Here is a 21730-nt window from a genome sequence, read left to right as displayed (position 1 = left end):
AAATTTTGCATCCATTTTTGTGCCCATTTTTGCATCTTTTTTTGGACCATTTTTTACATCCACATTTACGTTTGATTTGTCTCCATTTTTCCCATCTCATTTTGCACCATATTTTGCGTCATTTGTTTCATCCAATTTTGCATCATTTTTAACACCATCTCTTGCATCTAATGTTACATCATTTTGAGCATCCAAATTTGCATTTATATTTGCATCTTATGTTGAGTCATGTGTTGTGTCCACCTTTGCATCTTATTTTGTGTCTAATGGTACATTCAATTTAGAGCCATTTTTTATGTCTACTTGTGTATTTGTTTTTGCACCAAGTTTTGCATCCAATTTTAAGCTATTTTATGCCCCTTTTTGCACCATTTTTTTGTCTCTACTTGTGTCCAATGTTGCACCATTATTTACACCGACTTTTTCATCCAATTTTGCATTTTTTTGGTGTCTAGTTTTACATCATTTTCACCATCCAAATTTGCATCTTTTTTTGCCTCATTTTGTGTCTACATTTGCATATAATTTTGTGTCCGAGTTCGAGCCTAAATTTGCATGTGATTAGGAATCATTTTTTACATCCAATATGGCATCCTTGGTTTCACCTTTTTTCAGCCCCATTTTGCATCTTGTTTTATGTCTTTTCTTACATCTTTTTTTTTTCCTTTTTTGCACCCAAGTTTGCATCCCAAATTTACACCATTATTTGCATCATCATTTGGCATATTAATTTATAACGTTTTTTGCTTCTTTTTAACGCTCAACTTTGCATCTTATTTTACATCTAGTTGTTGTCTTTTTTTGCATCTAATTTGGTGCCCATTTATATGTCCTTGTTTTTGCCCAATTTGATATCCTTTTGTATGCCATGTTTTGTTCCCTTCTTTGTGTCAACTATTGCACAATTTTTCACTTCTAATTTAAAACACTTTGTATGCCAATTGTTTGCATTTTGTATTAATTCCTAGTTTAACATCCAATTTTACTTTCAATTTTGCATCCATGGTTACATCCGCATTTGACTTCTTATATAAAGTATATTTTTCTTTACATATATGACCCCCTTTATAGATTCATAGTGAAATATATGATAGTTTCTAAATATCATTAAAGCAGATATCACAATTCAAAATCATTTGTAAAGAAATTTAAGAGAAATTGACAACATCCATCCAAAAAAATAACAATGTGTCATTAACAATTTTCAAAACATGTATAAAATAGCAACATAATACTAATAAAATCAGTATTATTTTTAATCAAAACAAGTAAAATTCAAATATGATTAACAAATCAAAATATTTCATGAATATCGTTATTCTACGATAAATTAACAACATACATAAATCAAACTCATCGTATGATTACAAAATCAAAATGTCTCATTGATATAGGGTAAATTCACAACACCCATCTAAACATAACAATGTCATTCTACACAATAATTTCTTCATAAAAAACAATGCATGTGCATGCCTAGCTACCACCACCAAGATCATCCTCATGATCATCTTGACCATCCTCATTACTCTGATCCACATCATCACCAACACCGCAACTATCATCATCATCTCCTCCTTCACCACCATCATCCTCATCATCTCCTGATATATGTTGAACATAATTTGGATCATCGTCTTGGCAATCATTACCTATAGCATTCTGACAAAAAAAATCAATATTACATGTTAGTATTAATTACATAACACAATGCATGTTTTTGTTATACTATGTTAACCATAAAATGAGGTAAGATATAATATCTAATAGTACTAAAAAATAAAATGAAAATATGGTTTAAAAGTATATTGGAAATCCAACTAAGATTACATACCATAGAGTCCATCCAAACAACAAATTCAACCCATCTCTTTTGCTGCAGCACCTCCTTTTCCAAATGATTTGGAGGTCTTCCATATTTTAGTTCCTATCAATCATTAAATAGGGAGAAATTAGATAACAATGACTTTCTTCTAGTACAAAATTTATTAAAAAAATATCACATGTTTAATATACTTACAAAGGTTGTTATCAGTGCTTTTAAACCTTTCTGGCCACTACAATGAGTGACTTTTGTCTTGGTTAACCTCGCCTTGGATGCCTTGTCCTTAAACATAAACCAATTCAATTTATTTTCACACAAATACATGTCTAAGATACTTATAAGTATTAATACATTCTAAATAATGTTTAATGAAAAATTCAATACCTGAATGCTCTCATTGCCGGCTTTTCTTTGTGCATCCAACTTCTCATATGATTTTACAAGTTCTTTCCATACTTTAAAAGGTATGTCAATAGGTCTTTGTTTCAGGCTTTGATCTTGAGGCATTTTTTTAATTTTTCTTGTTTGGTTAAAAATTTTGGTTAAAAAAAACCGAACAAGTAATTCACATCAATGGCATGGGGACTCTATGGATATGTGTAAAAAAATGGCTATAAAGAAAACATCCAAAAAACATATGAGCTCTCCCTTTGATGGTCACTTGGGGCATATGGCTGGAAAGGAACAGCTCCATTTTCGAAAATCAAGGACAATCCTTTCTCAAAGTCCTTCCTAATATTTGCTCCAAATGTCTTAAAATGAAAAACAAAATTCAAAAGTCGTCCTCAAACATCTCCCTTAAATATAACGTTGGACCATAAATTCTTCACTTTTATTGTTATCAGCTCTGGAATGATTTTTCTATATGCAATTATATAATGAAATATGTGTGCACTAATGAAAAAACATTGAGTTTCATTTTTCATAATCACAAACAATGAAAAAAGAATCACACGTAACTAGCATCATTTTGGAAATTTTATATTTATTAAAAATATTTAACATGTTTTCCTCCCATATCTCATAAAAAGGTGTGAAATTTTTTATATACTCTCCAATAAGCCTAAGGATCACATACCTTTTAAAACTTTGCATTACCATTATATGTTTCTCCTTGAAGATATATAATATGTTTCTTCTTTAACATATATATTATGTTTCGCATTTCTTAATATTTGACAAAATACTAAAGTTGAAAACAGTGGTCATTGTCTCAATCATATTCCTGGTGATCTTGTTCAGCATAAAACAGTTTGGTACAAGCAAAGTAGGCATGACATTTTCTCTGGCACTCATGATATGGTTTTTCTCTATTAGTTCTATTTTACTTTACAATATTATTTAACATGACATGACAATTTTAAGGGCATTCAATCCTATTTATATCTATTACTTGTTCAAGAGGAACACTATCAAAGCATGGATGTCCCTAGGAGGTTGCATGTTATGCATAATAGGAGCTGAAGCTATGTTTGCTGATTTGGGTCACTTCTCAGTAAGATCCATCCAGATAGCCTTCACATGTGTAGTATTCCCATGCCTACTATTGGCTTACATGGATCAAGTTGCATATCTTATGAAGCATCCCTCTGTGGTGGAGAACGTATTCTCTGCTTCAATTCCAGATGGTTTTATCTGGCCAGTCTTCGTGATAGCTAGTGTTGTTGCCATGATTGCAAGCCAGGCAATGATCTCAGCAACAATTTCATCTATTAAAATGTCCATGGCCCTAGGATGCTTTCCCAGATTGAAAATAATTCACACATCCCGACGGTTCATGGGTCAGATCTACATTCTTGTCATCAACTGGGTTCTAATGATAATGTGTGTCTTGGTATGTGATTGTTTTAAGAGCACGGTCGAGATATCAAATGCATATGGCATTGCAAAGGTATAGATGATTATGGTGACTACAAGCCTAGTGACTCTTGTCATGGTTCTTATATGGGCAAAAAATATATTCCTTGCAATTGGATTTCTTATTCTATTTGGATCAACTGAGCTAATTTATTTTTCTGCAGTTTTGATGAAAGTGGGGGAAAATGGTTGGATAAATGGTTTTTTCCACCTACTTCCTTCTTGTGATGTACATTTGGAACTATGGAAGTGTTATGAATTATCAGGAGTTGTATATCTTGTTGGTCACAGAGATGTCAAGGCTAGAAAGGATTCATGGTTTCCTAAGAAACTGGTTATAATCTACTTCTATGCTTTCATGAGGGCAAACTGCAGGGCAGACCCTGCAAGCCTCAATGTACCTCACACCAATCTCTTGCAAGTTAGCATGACATATACTGTCTAACTTGAAGGTTTCCATGAATCAAACATGCTGAATGTTTTTCAAGGACCAAGTCACAACATCAATATGGTGATGGATAACAAAGATTTCCTTGAAGGTGGCAGAGATGAAGTGAATTTTAATGTGAAGTTAATAATCATAAGTTTTTTTGTCGACCAAGATCTTCATTACTTAGTCCTTGATTTTGTTTGATAGAGAATAATAGCCATTCCTACGATTAATCACTGATATTTATGAACAAAGACACCATTCTTTTTTCAATGAAGATGATAGGTGGTATTTTATATGCATGGTTAAGCCTAAGATAAGCCATGTTTTCTACATAAGAAAGTTATATTAAGTTATATCCATGAAAATTAAAGGAAGATGACATTGCATGTTTCCTCGTATAGCTAACCATCGCTCAATAACATTGGATGCTTCTCCACCTCATTCATTACATCATTGCTTAAGAACCTTGGATGCTTCTCCATTTTTTTGACATCATGTATTGATTATGTTGTTGTTGGAGGTTTTACACTAAGTTTTTCAACATCGAGCTTACTAGGGCTTGCACCACCGGGGTTATTAGTAAGAATCTCATGAGGTTTGCATAGCCATGATTATTAGAATCAAAATAGTAGGATTTGCACTAAAAAACAGTTCATAGAGCTTTCCTGCTTGGGAGAAAATCACAAGTTCAACTTCTGCAGTGCAGAGCACCGAGAGCTCATAAGCTTTCTTCAGCAATCCACCTACGTTTGGAAAATGTAGCCTGCCTGCTGGCGATGTTCTCAATCCTCTTCCTCTGCATCTTTCCCCTCACTATTCTTGTATGTCCTCTTTCGTTTTTCCCTCCAAACAACCCTCTCAAATTGAGAAAGCAGAACAACTCACTCGATGAGAATCCGAATCCAATTATCGCTTCTAACAATAACCCAATATGATACCAGAAGTGATTACACAAAACCTCATTGACTCTTCATTTGTTTGGAAAAGAGCCAAGCATATACTTCTGACGAGGGTTTCCGTCTCAAGTCTGGCTCGCAGGACGTCACTTAGTCAATTGCGAGAAAAGTTTTCCACCTGCCTGTCACATACGGTTTGTCACACTATATATTAAAATCAGGGACAATCCTTTCTCGGAGTGGAAAATCCATTTGAATGCATTGATCAATGCTTTGTGCAACGCTGGTAGAGTGGACCATGCAAGGAACTATCTAATGGAGATGAAAAAATTTAAATCCTGATATAGTTTGCTATAGGACATTCATTGGAGGCCTATGCAAGTTGGGTATGGTGGATGAGGCAGTGAATCAACTGGCGATAATGATTAGAAAGGGTATCTCACCCACATATGCTCTGTACTATTCACTCATCAAATCTTGCTGCAAATCAAAGAAAGTTCAAGCCGCTGCCCAGATACTGAACAAAATGCTTAGGGAACGTGTTGTTCCAAGTCATGCAAGTTTTATCTATGGCATGCATCATCTTGGGAAGGTAGGAAAAAAAATTGAGGCATAAAAAGTTCTTGAAGAAGTGATAGATTGTAAATCCTCTGTACATGTTAAATTATACACAGAAGTAATGTCTGCTCTATTTCAGACCAGTGAAGTGGAAAAATCATTACAATTAGAAGGCAAAAGAATTAGAAGAGGTTGTGAAACTAACTTTTTGACTCTGTAAAACAGTGTTTCTCTAAGGGAAAAATTGATGAGGTATCCAAGATTTTAGAAGGCATAAACCAAAGATATCTGGTACAAGGTATTACATTATGAAAAAATTGAAATGGTCAGATTTATTGTTTTTCCAAGGAGACCACTCTTGCTTGAAGGAATGGAGAGGGCTCTGCTCGTAAGAAAGTACTGAACCAAGACCATTGTCAAAAAATGTTGAACCAAGAGTATTGTTAAAAAGCAATGTTGCTTAGTTGCATGAAAATTTAATTGTCCAAAATTTAATTTTGGACTCTTTGCTGGCAAAATTTCATATAAAGGTATGCCCTTTTGCCTTATAACATGATGATTTTAATGAAAATGGAGGAAGGGAATCAACTTCAGAGAATCAAATGAAGTTAAAAAATATTAGATTATCAATTATAATCCATAGGAAGGGAGGAAAATAAAGGGTATGGTTGTGCTTAGCCTAAAACGTTTGCCTCTCATTTGAGAACTTTTCAAAAACTCAACTTTATTTCTGAATCTATAAACACAACTCTAAGTTTACATCTCAATTTACAGGTAAAGATTCGGTTTAAAGCAAATCTAAAAATAAGAATAAGCAAATCCAGAACTAAGAATTTGAAGCATTATTATTGTGGCAGAGCAAGGCAACTAAAATTTGAGTGTGTGGGAACAAAGTGGGATCTAGAACATGGAAAACTCACCAAAAAAAACAGCAAATATTGTGGAAAGCGGAAAAGAGGAAAAAGAGCATCATTCCTTTGTTAATTCTCATACAGAATACAAATTAGATGCATGGTGTGAAGGAAAATGAAATTTACAAATTAGATGCATATGACCATAACATGGGATGTCCCCCAACTTTAAATTTTGCATCATGCAGACATCAGGTAGCAAGCCAAGGAGCATCTCGAGCTATTCAGGACATTTATGTACCTCCCCCGCGACAAATCCTGAATCCTGGATATAGGAGTTGCAAATAAAGTATGGAGCTTCTTGAAAAAAAATGTTAGCAATGGGTACTAATGCTAGTTTTAACTTTAACCTGCTTGCAATGAATACTCGGCAAATCCAAGTGTATCTTGAGGTAAAATTTGTTGACAATAGAACAGGATGGTTTTCCTGCTGTTGATACAAATGGCTATTGTTGTTAAGCCTAGTTTTAACTATGATATGTTGCCAGAAGACATGTCCCCAAAATTTGGACAAATCCCTCAGACCATAGGATGTGTTCCTCAATCCCAGGTATGCATCCTCCTACAACATGGCATAGAGCAAAATATGCTTAACAGAAGTAGTCATTCACATCAATAGCAGGAAAACCATCCTGATGTGTTTCCAACAAAACATTATCTTGTGATACCCTACACACCACCATATTGGGTAAAAATGTAAAACTAGCATGTGTACCCCCAATGCCAACATTTTTTTGAAGAAGTTCCAAACCATAGCAGACAAGACTCTAGATACTAAAATGACAAGAAAAGTTTACAAAACTTTGAGAATTGTCAAGCCTGTTTCAGACTCTCAGATATCTAGTGGGCTATGCCTATCCATGAATGCACGTGAGAGACCAATAATATACAAGAAGGCAATGAAACAATCACAAAAGAACCTACACTCAAAATTCCATTCTGGAAAGAAGGAAAAGACTCACTAAGGATACCAAGGGGTGCAAAATTCTAGATGTGAGGAATAGCAGTTACTGAGGAATACGGTTCATCTATTCTTACTGTTACAGATAATGCATTTACCAGATTGACTCAAGGTCTATTTCCTAGTGTCATGGAACACTGTGTTTTGATGATGGCTTTTGGTCTTGTTCCCATGGAACTGTAGTTGCATCTGGCTTAATCAATATGAAAGGGTTGCCCTGTGCGCGATTAGGAAGAAGTTTCCTTTCTTTCTCCTCTGGGTTATGTTTCAAAATTATAACCATCAGCTATCGGCATGTTGAAAGGATCACACACCTTTCAAGCAGAGCCCATTTTTCTGCAGGATTGTCCATAGGCATTGTTGCAGGTAACACCCCTTCATACAGAAGCCAGTTTTCCACAGAAGAATGGTGGTTGTTCAGTGACTCAGGGCCTCTCTGTGCAGTCACAAGTAGTATCAGCATTATAACATATCCTTTCAGAATTCAAGTATATCTTCTCACTGGATAGCATGATTAAAATGTAGAAAAATGTTATGGAGTGTCCAAGTAGTGTAGAACAGAGAAGCAAGAAAAAATACCACAAGACAACCATAGGGTTGATAGAACCATGTTTAGGTACATTAGATATTGCTTGGTGACAGAGTCTTACACCTTTGAAAGGAATATTTGTTTCCCTACACTTCTATTGAACAAATACAAACCTGAATATGTTCTAAGGACTATCATGGAGGGAGTCGAGATGACCCACAGGACCCATAGCTGAATACACAAGGGGATTTCAATGCTGGAAATCTAGTTTATAGCATAGTAGCAAGATTTGGTCATATTGCTCTTTATTATATGGAAATTCGGCAACAGTACAAAATTCAGTATGTTTTCACTGCAATGCAGATACAGAACAGTTCACTTACCTTATAATGTCTTTGATACCCATCAACATATAAGCCCAAAAAAACAGAGCAAAAACCTCAAAAAAATAAAAATAACAGTAAGAAAACACTTAAAAATAAACTACATTGCAAAATTTTCAAAGAATAAATTGCTTTTCTGGTTTTAGTGTGTTCTGAGGATGAAATTCTTCTAAAATATGGAACAAAACGCTTATTTTCATACTGAGAAATATAGATTTCCATATTGGAACCATGTTGCATTTCTTTATTAGGTATTTTCCATACTGAGTTGTATTTGAATACATATTCGGATTCAAATTTTGCTACTATGGTTTATAGCCATTCCTAGTTACACGTATGCTGAAATCAGGGAGGTCAAGGTAATCAGATAAATTGTCACAACAATTATGAACAAGAGGCAACCTTCCTTGAAATTCTTGAACCTCCAGTAATCAGAAAAATTGTCACAACAATTATGAACAAGAGGCAACCTTCCTTAAAATTCTTGAACCCCCTACCCTTGCCTGGATTTGCTCACGGCGCCAATCAGTCCTCATGTACATGTACATCAAAATATTTATTATATAATTAACTATAAATTTGTTAACATTAAAAGGACAAATAGATCCTCTGTTCATGTAGAGATGCTTACTGACGACCATGTTGACAATGGCGATGAGAGGGAGAAATTGCCGTGATATCCAATCTTCAATATGCATATTTTAGATAATAAAGACTGACCTACTAAGTTAACCAAGTATCCGTTATACAAAGTACACATAAATGAAGCTCAAAGCTAAGAGATTTTTTTTCTCACTTTCTTTGCTTCCCACACAAACTATTACTCAATTTCAATTTTTCTTATTAGATTCCAAAATTTAATGAAATTATCTGGCTGGGAGCATTGTTGCAGTGCATGGCTTTTATCCACTATCTCCACTACAAATTTTGAAATGACAACAAAAAATCCATTAAGATCGGAATCTCCCCACAACAGTGAAAGCAGAGTTCATTATTCAAGAACAAAGCAAAGCGAACCAAATACTCTAAGAGCAGGACATGCATGAGTCCTCCAGACCCAGATCCACTAGATTGATTGCATCATTTTTTCAGCTGGATGAAGCATCAATGACCCAGTAGATGCACCAGTCATGAGCAAAAATAACAGACGATCAGTGATTCAGAAGCACCCTTACCAAGCACAGTTGAGATCATCCAGATAATCCACAAGGCCATCTAGGTATGCTATCTTACAAAAGCTATAATTCTCAGCTTATATCTTGTAGACACTAGACAGACACCCATCACCAGGGTTCTCCCTTCCACACGTAACCCGTCAAACTTTGCAATCCGATGAGCTTCAATAAAGTTTGCCAGGATAGAATCCAGCCTGGTTTATGGCCCTGCATACCTCTCCTTTGACGCTTAGATAAATTAGGACTTATTTATTTTCTAGGCTTCTGCTATTAGTCTCGTCTTCATTGTATCAGGTTTATCTGTTATTATAACCTTTTGAAAATCTGATAAGGAAATCCAAGAGATGCTTCTCCATATTTGTGAATGGCATTCTTCGTAAAACTGTTGACATAGACTAGTGCACCTAAATCTGGGGGATTTAAATTGGTTACCTACTAACACGTAACCAGAACCAGCCAGATGCTCGTCTTCATTGTATCAGGTTTATCTGTTATTCTAACCCTTGAAAATCTGATAAGGAAATCCAAGAGATGCTTCTCCATATTTGTGAATGGCATTCTTCGTAAAACTGTTGACATAGACTAGTGCACCTAAATCTGGGGGATTTAAACTGGTTACCTACTAACACGTAACCAGAACCAGCCAGATGCTCAACAACATTGGCTACAAACAATTGAGATAATCACCCCTTTGTTATTTTATCATTCGTCATTCTGTTAAATCTGAAATCTTATTTGTAGTCTCTCCTTTTCAGCGAATACCTTTAAGCACTCTAGCATCAATATATAGTTTTAGTCCCATTAACCTAATTGTAGGAATTTACAGGGTAAGTTCCACAGAAAGAATACCAAAAGGACACCGCTCACAACCAGATCTCAAATCAATACACCAGTATTTTTGACGTGGTTAAAACCCTCAGAGTGCAAGGAGGGAAACAGTCCACGGCCTGTCCCAACGTGGGTACTACAGGCAATTTATTAATCAAAGAATGAAAATTTACATAAGCTTCTCTCATGCATGGATTACCCGAACAATGACCCTCCATGCGCTTTAAATAGAACTCATGGACCAATCGGGTGTCAAGCCACGGATCAAGTGTCGGTAATACCGAGGTGAGAGTGAACCGTCGGATCACTACATATCGTGACCGTCGGATTGTAAGTTACAAAATGTACAACGGTAAAGAAACACACTTTACCTAACTCTAACCTAACTCTATGCTAGACCAAGTTGAACTTAACTATATCCTATGTGTCGGAATATCCTAACATCCCCCCTTAAGAACAACTTGGGATAGGATTGAAGGATTTACAAATATGACACAATAGGAGAAGGAAGGAGGCACTAGAGCCTATCCCCCCTTAGTGACAACTTCCTGAACTCCAAGCATATATCGAAGTTTAGTGAACTTCGCCTCTGTGAGAGCCTTTGTGAAGATGTCTGCAACCTGATCATCCGTTGGACAATATTGCACTTCAAGAACATGGTCATGAATGAGCTTTCTGATGAAGTGCATGTGTAGTTCAATGTGTTTGCTGCGCTGATGCTGGACTGGATCTTTGCATAGCTGAATGGCACTTTGATTATCACACCAAAGTGTGGTTGGATGCTGCTGCTCAAAGCCAAACTCTGATAGGATCTGACGAAGCCACAAGGCTTCCTTACTAGCTTCCACGGCACCACGATACTCTGCTTCTGCTGACGAAAGAGAAATGGCAGCCTGTTTCTTACAAGCCCATGTAATAGGTCCTGAACCAAGAGTGAAGACATAACCGGCAGTAGACTTCCGATCATCAAGGTCACCAGCCCAATCAGAATCAGTGAAACCAACTAACAGAGGAGCTGCTTTGGCACTGTAATGAATCCCAAACTGTACTGTACCTCGAACATAACGAAGTATTCTTTTAGCTGCTTTCCAATGACTTTCACGGGGGTTTTGCATAAAACGAGCAACAAGGCCAACAGCAAAGGAAAGATCAGGACGAGTATGGGTTAAATACAAGAGTTTTCCGACAAGTTGACGGTATAAGGTAGCATCAACTTCAGGAGAAGTACAAGAGACTGAAAGTTTGACTCCAGACTGAAAGGGAGAAGGGGCTGGCTTACAGTCTTCCATGTGAAAATGACGAAGAATATCACAAGCATACTTGGACTGGGAAAGGAAAATACCTTCTTGGGATTGCAAGACTTGAAGACCGAGAAAATAGTGTAAGTGTCCTAAGTCTGTCATTTCAAATTTCTTTTTAAGGCTGGACTTCACATGGTTTATAAGGTTGGGATCACTACCAGTAAGAATAAGATCATCAACATAAAGAACAAGGATGATAAGAGAGTTGCCCACTTTCTTGGTGTAGACAGTATTGTCAGAATGACACCTAGAAAAGCCAGATTCTAAAAGAAAGCTATCCATTTTGGCATACCAAGCCCGAGGAGCTTGCTTGAGGCCATAAAGGGATTTCTTAAGTCGACAAACGAGGCTGGAGTCTGTTTGTATGAAGCCAATGGGTTGTTCCATATAGATTTCTTCCTGCAAGTCCCCATGCAAGAAGGCAGATTTAACATCCATTTGATGGACTTCCCATTTTAAAGAGGCAGCAAGGGAAAGAACAAGGCGGATAGAGTTCATTTTGGCAACTGGAGAGAAGGTTTCAGTGTAGTCAATGCCTTCAACCTGTGAAAAGCCCTTAGCAACTAGACGAGCTTTATGTTTATCAACTTTCCCATCTGGTCCATACTTGGTTCTGTAAACCCATTTGCATCTAACAAGTTTGCGTCCCTTTGGTAGAGGAACAAGATCCCATGTATCATTTGTCATCAATGAATGATATTCTTCATTCATAGCTGCTTCCCAATGTGGATGGCCTGAAGCTTCTGCAAAAGTGTCAGGATCATGATTTACTGGAGCTTGAGCCAGTAAAGAAGAGGCTCTTTCAAACTGAGAACGTGTACGTCGCTGATCTGTAGGATCACCGGCAAGATCACCTGCTGCATCCCGAGTAGCACGGACCCATCTTGGAAGTTGAGGATCCTGAGAAGGTGGGGGAGGATTATCATCCTCGCTTTCATCATCAGAAGAAGAAATGTTTTCAAAGATAGAAGAGATAGGAAGAGGTGGCACATCCGCCGGACTAGGCTCGCAGGCCGATTTATTTTCATCAAATTTTACATCTCTTCTAATGATAACATTTAAGTACATTTCTCACTCTTAGGTTCTAAAGCTTTATGCTTTTCATCTGGAATATGGGCCCATGCTTCACTTCCAAACACACGAAAGTGACTTACATCTGGTTTAATGGAACTCCAAGCTTCTTCTGGAGTGATATTCTCTAGAACCTTAGTAGGAGTGCGATTGATTATATAATTTGCACAATTAATTGCTTCGGCCCAAAAACTAAGACTGAGTCCTTTAGATTGCAGCATACAATTAGCCATTTCCTTTAAGGTGCGATTTTTCCTTTCAGCTACACCATTTTGTTGTGGAGTGTATGGAACAGTATGTTGCATTTGAATTCCATTTTCGGTGCAAAAGTTGATGAATGTGTTTTTAACATATTCTCCACCATTATCAGTTCTTAGCTTAAGAATTTGATGTCCAGATTGTTTTTCAACAAATGCTTTGAAGGCCAAAAAAGTGTTAAATACTTCGCTCTTGAGTTTTAAGAAGTATACCCAAGTGCGTCTGGAGAAATCATCAATGAAAGTTAAGAAGTACTTGCAGCCAGAGAATGAAGCAACAGGAAGAGGACCACATAAATCACTGTGCACAAGCTGTAAAGGGGCTGAGGCGTGCCAAGAGGCACGTTTGTCAAAACTGTCCCGATGATGTTTTCCGAGTACACATCCGGAACAAACACCATCTTTGCAAGATACCATAGGAAGACCTGTCACCATATTTTCTTTACATAGATGCTGAAGGGAGCGATAGTTTAAGTGACCAAATCGCTCATGCCAAAGTTTGCTCACTTCATCATTATGAGCAACAAATACTGAGGGAAGATGGGATGACCCAAAGTTGTGAAACTTATACAACCTTTTGGAATCATCAGCAAGACCAGTAGCTAGAATCTGTTTAGGATCTTTTAGATCCTTGATTACAACATCATGAGGTGAAAATTCAACAATTTTACCTTCACCTGAATGAGTTATCTGATAGACAGATAGAAGGTTGCAGGATAAGTTTGGAACACATAATACATCATTGAACTGACCATTGTCTAGATGAACAGTTCCAGTCCCTACAACATTAAGAGATCTATCATCACCAACATATATATTTTTGGTGTTACAATCATTTAAAGAAGAAAACATGGCTTGGTTTTTGGCCATGTGACAAGAGGCTCCAGAATCAATGAGCCACTCATGAGAATGAGAAGAAGAAGAAGATACATTTAATGCATAACCAGACTGAGATGATTGACGATGACATGCAGAAAGTGCCGTTCCGGAAGTTGAAGTTGAAGTAGGCTCCAGATGGATGTTATGTTTCTTCATTGCGGCTTCCAAGGCTTCCATCTTCTTAAAGCATTTAGATTCTAAGTGGCCATCTCGATTACAAAAGTTACAATGTCTATCAGTCTTCTTCCATTTGTTTTTATTGGTCTTATCATTTTGCTGAAATGATCTTTCATTTTGAGGCTGAGATGGTTTAGGACCATTCTTTTGAGGATATGACTTCTTAGGATTCTTTGAATTTGGTTGCTGCTGGGCGGCTAACGCTTTCGTGGAAGAGTTTCCAAGATTAAGAAGACCAAGGTGTAAGAGTTTTTCTTGTTCTCTTATTAAGGAATCACAAAAGGAGTCAAAGGAAGGGGCCTTGTAGTCTTGTCCTTGACAAATGAAAGCTTCCCTTGTAGAATGGAAAGTGGAAACAAATACAGAGTAGGCTGGTCCCAACTTAGTAAGGATGGAATAAATAAGGTTACCATCATCTTTCTTAACTTTAACACCTTCCAAGAGATATCTAAGGGTCTTGAATTTGGACAAGAAATCTTCAATGCAAGAAAAATTATTAGGATCCAAAGTAAGCAGCTCATTTTCAAGTTGATGGGCTCTAATTTCATTTTTAATCCCAAAAACTTTAGCAATTTTTTCTAATGCTTCATGAGGAGTCTCAAGTTCTGCAATGTGGAATCTAAGATCAGGAGAAATAGACATCCCTATCAAACCACGTGCTTGATCTTGTCTATTTTCCCATTTTGCCGCCTTGTCTTCATCTTTGGGTTTCTTCTCTTGGTCTGTGGCTATTCTGAAGAGACCTTTACTTCTAAGTAAATCTTCCATGTAGGCTACCCATTGGAAGTAGTTAGTGCTGTCAAGAATGACTTGGCATGGACTTTCCATTTTTTTTTTAAAAACTGAAGCTGAAGATGCTGAAAGTAAGTGTTCCAATGGATAGATCTCGAAAAAATAGGCGGTTTTAAAAAAAACGGCTCTGAAAAAGGCTTCCGGATGAAGAAGTTATGGCTTTTTGAAAAAAATTCCGGATGAAGAAGTTATGGCTTTTTGAAAAAAACTTGTTGACGTTGCCGGCAAAGTGCGCGAATGTGCGGGAATGAAAAAATCCGCCCCCACAAAATGGAGACTTGAACCCAAGACCTCTACTCTCTAAAAATAGCTTTGAACCAATTGATCTATACAAAAAATTTGAGAGAGAGAGAGAGAGAGAGAGAGAGAGAGAGGGGGGGGGGGGGGGCCTCGATTTGCGTGCTTGCCTTGAGAAAGCTCTTTTTCCCTACAAAACACAAAACACAAAACCCAACACGAATATGCAAAGAAAAACGAACCTTGCGGCTCGAAGTTAGCTTTAGCCAAAAAACTAGAAATTTTTAAAAAAAATCTCAAAGTTAGCTTTAGCCGAAAAACTAAATATTTTTCTCAATGTTTCTGATTTTCCGAGATCACACTAAGGTGCAGGGAAAAGAGCATACGCATGAGAAAAATCCTTCCTTTCTGTTTCTGATTTGCCCAGATCGCACAGAGTCGCAGGGCAAAGAGCATACGCAGAAATGAAAGGTATAGATCCAGTTAAAAAAAAGGCTAAATAAACTGAGACCGAAATAAGCAGAGAGAAAATAACAGTAAACTGCAAAAAAAACACTGTATACCTCCCGATCTGAAAAATGACGCAGCTAGGGCTACCGGAAACCTTTTCGCGTGAAACGAAAGGGGTTCCTCACTGGAACAGATGCTCCGAACGCAACAGAGCAGTCCTCTCGGCCCGAAAGCAGTCAGAAACAACAGATCTAGGAAACGACAGCCGCATGCAGTTCTACCGGCTTCAGATTTGGATCACCAACGGACGCGGCCCTCAAATAGCTCTGATACCATGTAGGAATTTACAGGGTAAGTTCCACAGAAAGAATACCAAAAGGACACCGCTCACAACCAGATCTCAAATCAATACACCAGTATTTTTGACGTGGTTAAAACCCTCAGAGTGCAAGGAGGGAAACAGTCCACGGCCTGTCCCAACGTGGGTACTACAGGCAATTTATTAATCAAAGAATGAAAATTTACATAAGCTTCTCTCATGCACGGATTACCCGAACAATGACCCTCCATGCGCTTTAAATAGAACTCATGGACCAATCGGGTGTCAAGCCACGGATCAAGTGTCGGTAATACCGAGGTGAGAGTGAACCGTCGGATCACTACATATCGTGACCGTCGGATTGTAAGTTACAAAATGTACAACGGTAAAGAAACACACTTTACCTAACTCTAACCTAACTCTATGCTAGACCAAGTTGAACTTAACTATATCCTATGTGTCGGAATATCCTAACACTAATGTCCTTTCATCATTTGTGGACATTTATATAATTTATTTCTTTATTCTGAAATTCTTCTTAAAATTATTATTTCCATTTCTTTATGAACCTTCTGCTGTCGAGCAATTGGTGTTATTTTGAGCAAAATAATTTGTAAACGAAGTTTCTTGGTTAGTGAAAAGCCCGCCAAAAGTACCTCTACGCCAAGTAGATCCCTGGAAAGTGTCTATCTCTCAATGTTAGTGACATCTCAATGCATTCACCCATTCGGGAGCTTTCGTAGGCAGTCAACATCATATGTAGAGCATCTAGCTCGGCGGGCCTCACAGTTTGTGAGGAAGAGTAAGCAGATCGCAGAGTATTTGCTTATTTCACTCCTTTCGGAAAACCTATAAATTTTTTAAAGTAACTGCTACTTACGAATAATAAGTTTTTTAAAATAAATTCTACTTAGTTTCAAATTTTTACATTTTTAAGGGGTTTTACCGACCCAGAAATAGAGATTCAATAAATGGAAGAGAAGCTTACTGATGGTGACATCGCCGTCGGGGCTCTGGAGCATCTTGTCCATTCCCTTGGGGCCGAGTGAGGTGCGGAGGATTCTCGCAACGGACCTGGCGGCCGCAATGTTGGCCTTCTGAGCATCTAGGCCTCTGATTTGGGTCTTCTGCTCCTGCTCCTTTATTATGATAAATGGCCTCCCGTACTCATCAAATGCCAGTGCCATCCCTGCAAACAGTAACAGATTGTAGCACAGAGATTAAAACCTAAACATACAAGAGTGGCTACTAAAAACACACTGGATTTTGAACCAGAAACCTGAAATGCGTGTACTCCTCTCTATGTGGAAGACTGAATGTGCGGGTGGAAATCCATTGAAGTTAAAAATGGAACATACCTTGGCGCCGTCAATGGACTGAAGAACCGATCGTGGGGTTCGAGTGTCTGCTACTGGTGAAACCCTAATTCGCAAATCTCTGCAATCTCGTTTTCGCTCCCGCCCTGCGAAAAGCGAACAGATCCTCCTTCTTGTTCTAGAACGTAAACGAAGTTTGGGTTTGGAGGGGTTTTGTAAAGAAAAGTAAAGCTTTACCTTTTTTCAAAAATGCTAATTTCATAGTGAAAAACAGTAAATACATTTTTTTATTTTCACATCACTAGTTAAGTAGCTATATAATGTTTTTGGTTCTTGGTTAGGTTGGAAAATATTTATAATAATATAATTTTATGGTTGTTGTTTAAGTTTATTAGGTGTTATTAAAACAATAAATACATTTTTTTTATTTTCACATCACTAAAGAAGTAACTATATAATGTTTTTGGTTATTGGTTAGGTTAGAAAATATTTATAATAATAATAATATAATTTTATGGTTGTTGTTTAAGTTTATTAGGTGTAATTTTTTTTAATTTCAATTTAATAATTTTTAAATGGAAAAATATGATTTTAATTTGGTTGTATTGAAAATATTTATATGTTTTTACATATAAGGTGGGTGCAAACAAAGGAGAATATATAGTAAGTCTATTTAATAGTTAATAACAAGTGTTAATTTCTTAAAATTATATGATAAATTTGAAAGGAGTAGGGTATGTATCTTTTTTCGGGTGAAATATATTAAAATTATTGTGTGAATGGGGTTGTAAGACCCTATATTTTCATCCTGAGAAAATATAGTCCTCTCTTAGCCACTTGCATAGTTTAGATTGTCATAAGCAAAGTAGGTACATTGTCTTAAGATGTAAACATTTCATTTTAAGCTGTGTCATAATGTGGTTTCAACGAAGCATTAAAAGATGGAATGAGCATGCACATTTTGGATGCTAGTGTTATATTCAGCTTGAGGCATGATTGCACGTCTAAGAAGACTCTAACAAGGGTTGCAGAGGAGAGGTTGGGGGATTGTAGTCTCACTTAGAAGTGTATACAAGCAAGTTAAGCCCTATGAGAAGTTGTGAAACAAAATTAAGGGATTTGAAAAGTTGCACGAAGGCAACTTAGTAGTGGTACTAAGTGAGCAATCCTTGATTCAACTTGATACTCTCTCCTTGGCACTACCACTTTGTAAGATGGAGAAGAAATGTGAAATAGATGTGCAACCCACTAAAGAAGTTGAAGGTTGTTGTAATGTATATCGGTGGTTATGTCATAATGTGAAAGGAAGTGTTGGAACTTGGAAGGTGACCATTAGAGTAGATTTACCATGGAGTGCAAGGAGGTGCAAGGATCTGATAAGGAGGGAACTACACAAATCTAACAAGTAGGCCATATTGGGTTAGGATATTACTATTTTGGGACATCCAAAGTTGAAGGTGCATTTTATGGAGGTGTAGTCGAAGTGCTTGGGTGCGTGCCACAGCGTAAGGGTATCTAGGACTTTTAGTGTGTGTTAGTGGTGTTAGTGCATTGTGTTTGATCAACACTAGCTAGAATGTGTTCCATGAAGGAAAAAATCCGACAAATTTGGGATGACTTAACCATTTGGCATTTAAGGTGTGTTATGTCCTAGTTTTGAGGAGACAATTAGAACCATCTTAGAGTGTGATGGGTTGTGCCATGGACTTAGGTCCACTTATATGGGTTGAGGTGTAAAGGTACCGTGTGAGTTGAGGAAAATCATTACAATGCTTACCTATATAAAGTGTTTATGATATAAGATTAATAAGTTTTTGTTGGAGAATGGAAGAGGAGGATAAGAAAAGAGAGGCATTAAGGTTTGTTGTAAATCAATCAAAAGGAACGAACTTGTTAATCTTATTAGCAAGATTGTTCAAGTTGTCTCTTCAATAGGAGTGAATTTTGGCTAGGACTAGGGAGTTAAGCATTGAATGGGTACTCTGGAAATCCAAGACCTAAATATAGTTAAATAGATTCATCTTGGGCAAGGGTTGTTAAGGCTAAGGTGCAAATATCCCCTCTGCTCAAACTATTTAACATGCAAAGTTGGATCTGATTCTTCAACTTGTCCTGACGATGAACCACACTGGTTGGTTCGAAACGCCTAAACAAATGATATATCTTGTGATTAACGCTGGAAAAATTTCTCGTAAACTACACATTAAGAAAGTTTGTGCACTCCTATATGGATAAACATGCTTATTATCTTTCATGAGTTTCATCAAATATTTAACATATTATTCATCAACTTTATTTAGATATTCATCATCTCCAATTAACAAATATACATTAAGCAAGTTCATGCACTCTTATATCGATAACATGCTTATTATTTTTCATGAGTTTCATTAAAGATTTAACATATTATTCGTCAACTTTGGATTTGGCGAGGATGAATTCTAGTATATTACCAAGTGTGTTTTTTTGCAATTGTAGTTCTTACTTTCATGATTAATTTGGTTGTAATTTTTACTTCCACGATTAATTTAGTCTAAGTTCTCTAGGTAGTCATTAATGATCTATTCAGTGCTATGTGGGGGTTTTACTTTTCAACAAATATGAAGTATCTATGTTACATTGGGACCTAGGTTTCAGGCGGAAAGATTCGATTGTGCGGACACAACCAACCTCCCTAGGAGCCTAAGACTCTCTAGTGACAAACAAGACAAACAAGAGCAATCCTTCTCTAAACATGCATTTACTATATGGGAAATCAAGTGTTTAGATCCTACTTGTAATCCAACGCTATTGTAGCAGTCCAGCTCTGCTGATCCGGATGAGCTCCTCCTTCACTTTGAAACCTGAATACACTAACAATCAAACGATTAAATAGCACTTGATAATCTCATAGAATAAAACATATTTAACACATAGACCAAGGAGTACATGAAACAACTCATAAATAACAATTTATTGAGAAGAATGGACTCATTTGCATTAATAGGTAACAAAAGGAACAAATACAACCTGAGCCTTGGTGTTGTGCAAGTCCCTCCCAGGGTCCATCAAGAGTTCTCCTTTACTTTGACAAAGCTCACCCACTTCCAAATAGAATAAGCAAAGATGGCAATCTCTCCTCACAAGTTTCTAAATGGGAGTCCAAATTCCTGCAGCATTTACCCTTAGAAATGTATAGCTTTCAACCTCTCCTCCTTCTGGCCCAATGCCTGTATTTATAGTGCTCAAGAGGAAGTTAATCGTGTCCACCATCAATGGGATAATCCCCTCTTTGGATGGGATAGCTCCCCTATTGATGGGATAAGTTCCTCTTTGGTAGGAGTGCATGAACCATCTGGAGGCGCTCAATACACGTCGAACAACCTTCTAGAATGCTCTAGAAATGACCACAAGTGACTTTTTAAAGATGAAACTTGTGCATTTTAACCTTTACAGGGGGACGCACCTGCCCCTTTACATACAGAGCATCCAAAGACACAGCTTTTGTGAACATTGGATGTGTACCCGCAGGTAAGGTTGAGAGAACCTGCGTCCCCAGAGATAAATACATTTAGAAAGACTTTCTCTCTTTTTTGGAGTTTGAAATGGAGAGCAGAGGCATAAGACTTGCCTAAGAGGGTAGCATGACTGTTGATAGAGCCATACTAACTGTAAATAGTCATGGTGACATTTTTTAGTGTAACAGATTGCCCCCTAAAGTGCGAAGCCTGAAATAGATTAGGGTTTTGTATTATCTAGGAAGGGTGAAGCGCTTTATCATTTCAAGGATTATCTCGTGGAGAGCCTAGTCAGAACCTGCAATTTTCAACACAAAATACATGTATAAGATTATATCATCACTGAGGTAGGCATTCCCATACTCAGATTAAAACTTTAACTAACAAACTAACTACTCTGATACAGGAATGATCTTGCAGTACATCATAATCATAGACTTTTGTAGACACAGTATGGGCGCAGCCATCTGTTTATGATTAGTCTACTTAGATAATGAATACAAAACTCCTCGCAGCCTGGATGGTGGAAACTAGATCCAGGGTCTTCATTTCTACTTCTCGAATTGGTACGATTCTAGCCATGCGAATAAATGAGTTGATGTCGAACATGGTAGAAACCACTTGATTACCAGTCGATGATGTAAACTGTTAACAAGTGTGAGAGAGACCACCAGTAATGTCAATGGTTCTCAAAGTACCCAGTACAATCCATGAGATGTGAATGAATGAGTTGATGTCGAACATTTCACGGAATCCTTTGATCGAAAGTCAATGATGTAAACTGACGTCAAAGGCGAGAAACCTGCCATTGATGCATGCAGACTTCAAGGTACTGACGATTTCTAAGTCATCTCTCTAGATAATGTGCTGATGTCGATAGAAAGCGACCCGTTGCAGGCAAGCCCGCAACACGAAATCATTGTTCAAGTTGAAGAAATGTTGCTGTAAGGACTGACTCAGGGATGGTCAAATGGATGACAAGTATTTTGCAGATGAAAGTTTTGCTTGCAGACCTCTTGAACACATAACGACACGACAGATGGCTTGGTGCTGAATAACTCAAAGTTAATCCCCGGAA

General features: G+C 37.3%; 1 protein-coding gene across 3 annotated transcripts; it reads right to left on the bottom strand.

Moving 5' to 3' along the window:
• Positions 1–1274: 1274 nt before the first annotated feature.
• LOC149211282 (uncharacterized) lies at positions 1275–17352 on the bottom strand. Of its 3 annotated transcripts, XM_089396994.1 has the most exons (5): positions 17198–17351; positions 16828–17028; positions 2021–2107; positions 1835–1927; positions 1275–1662 (listed from the first exon to the last, which is right to left on the bottom strand). In XM_089396994.1, the coding sequence occupies exons 2-5, from the start codon at positions 16942–16944 to the stop codon at positions 1477–1479; spliced, it is 483 nt and encodes a 160-aa protein (XP_089253120.1). In that variant the 5' UTR covers positions 16945–17028; positions 17198–17351; the 3' UTR covers positions 1275–1476. The 3 variants fall into 3 exon arrangements, with proteins under 3 accessions (XP_089253120.1, XP_089253121.1, XP_089253119.1); XM_089396995.1 differs by lacking the exon at positions 2021–2107 and having other exon boundaries at positions 17198–17352; XM_089396993.1 differs by lacking the exons at positions 16828–17028; positions 17198–17351 and adding an exon at positions 2210–2509.
• Positions 17353–21730: the final 4378 nt, after the last annotated feature.

This window comes from Pinus tabuliformis, chromosome 1_2 (genome assembly GCF_031772625.1).
Source record: "Pinus tabuliformis cultivar Carrire ecotype Pingquan chromosome 1_2, CPIR1, whole genome shotgun sequence".
Classification (NCBI taxonomy): Eukaryota; Viridiplantae; Streptophyta; class Pinopsida; order Pinales; family Pinaceae; genus Pinus; species Pinus tabuliformis.
Note: the sequence above shows the minus strand (reverse complement) of the source record. Positions and strands in the feature narration are given on the sequence as shown.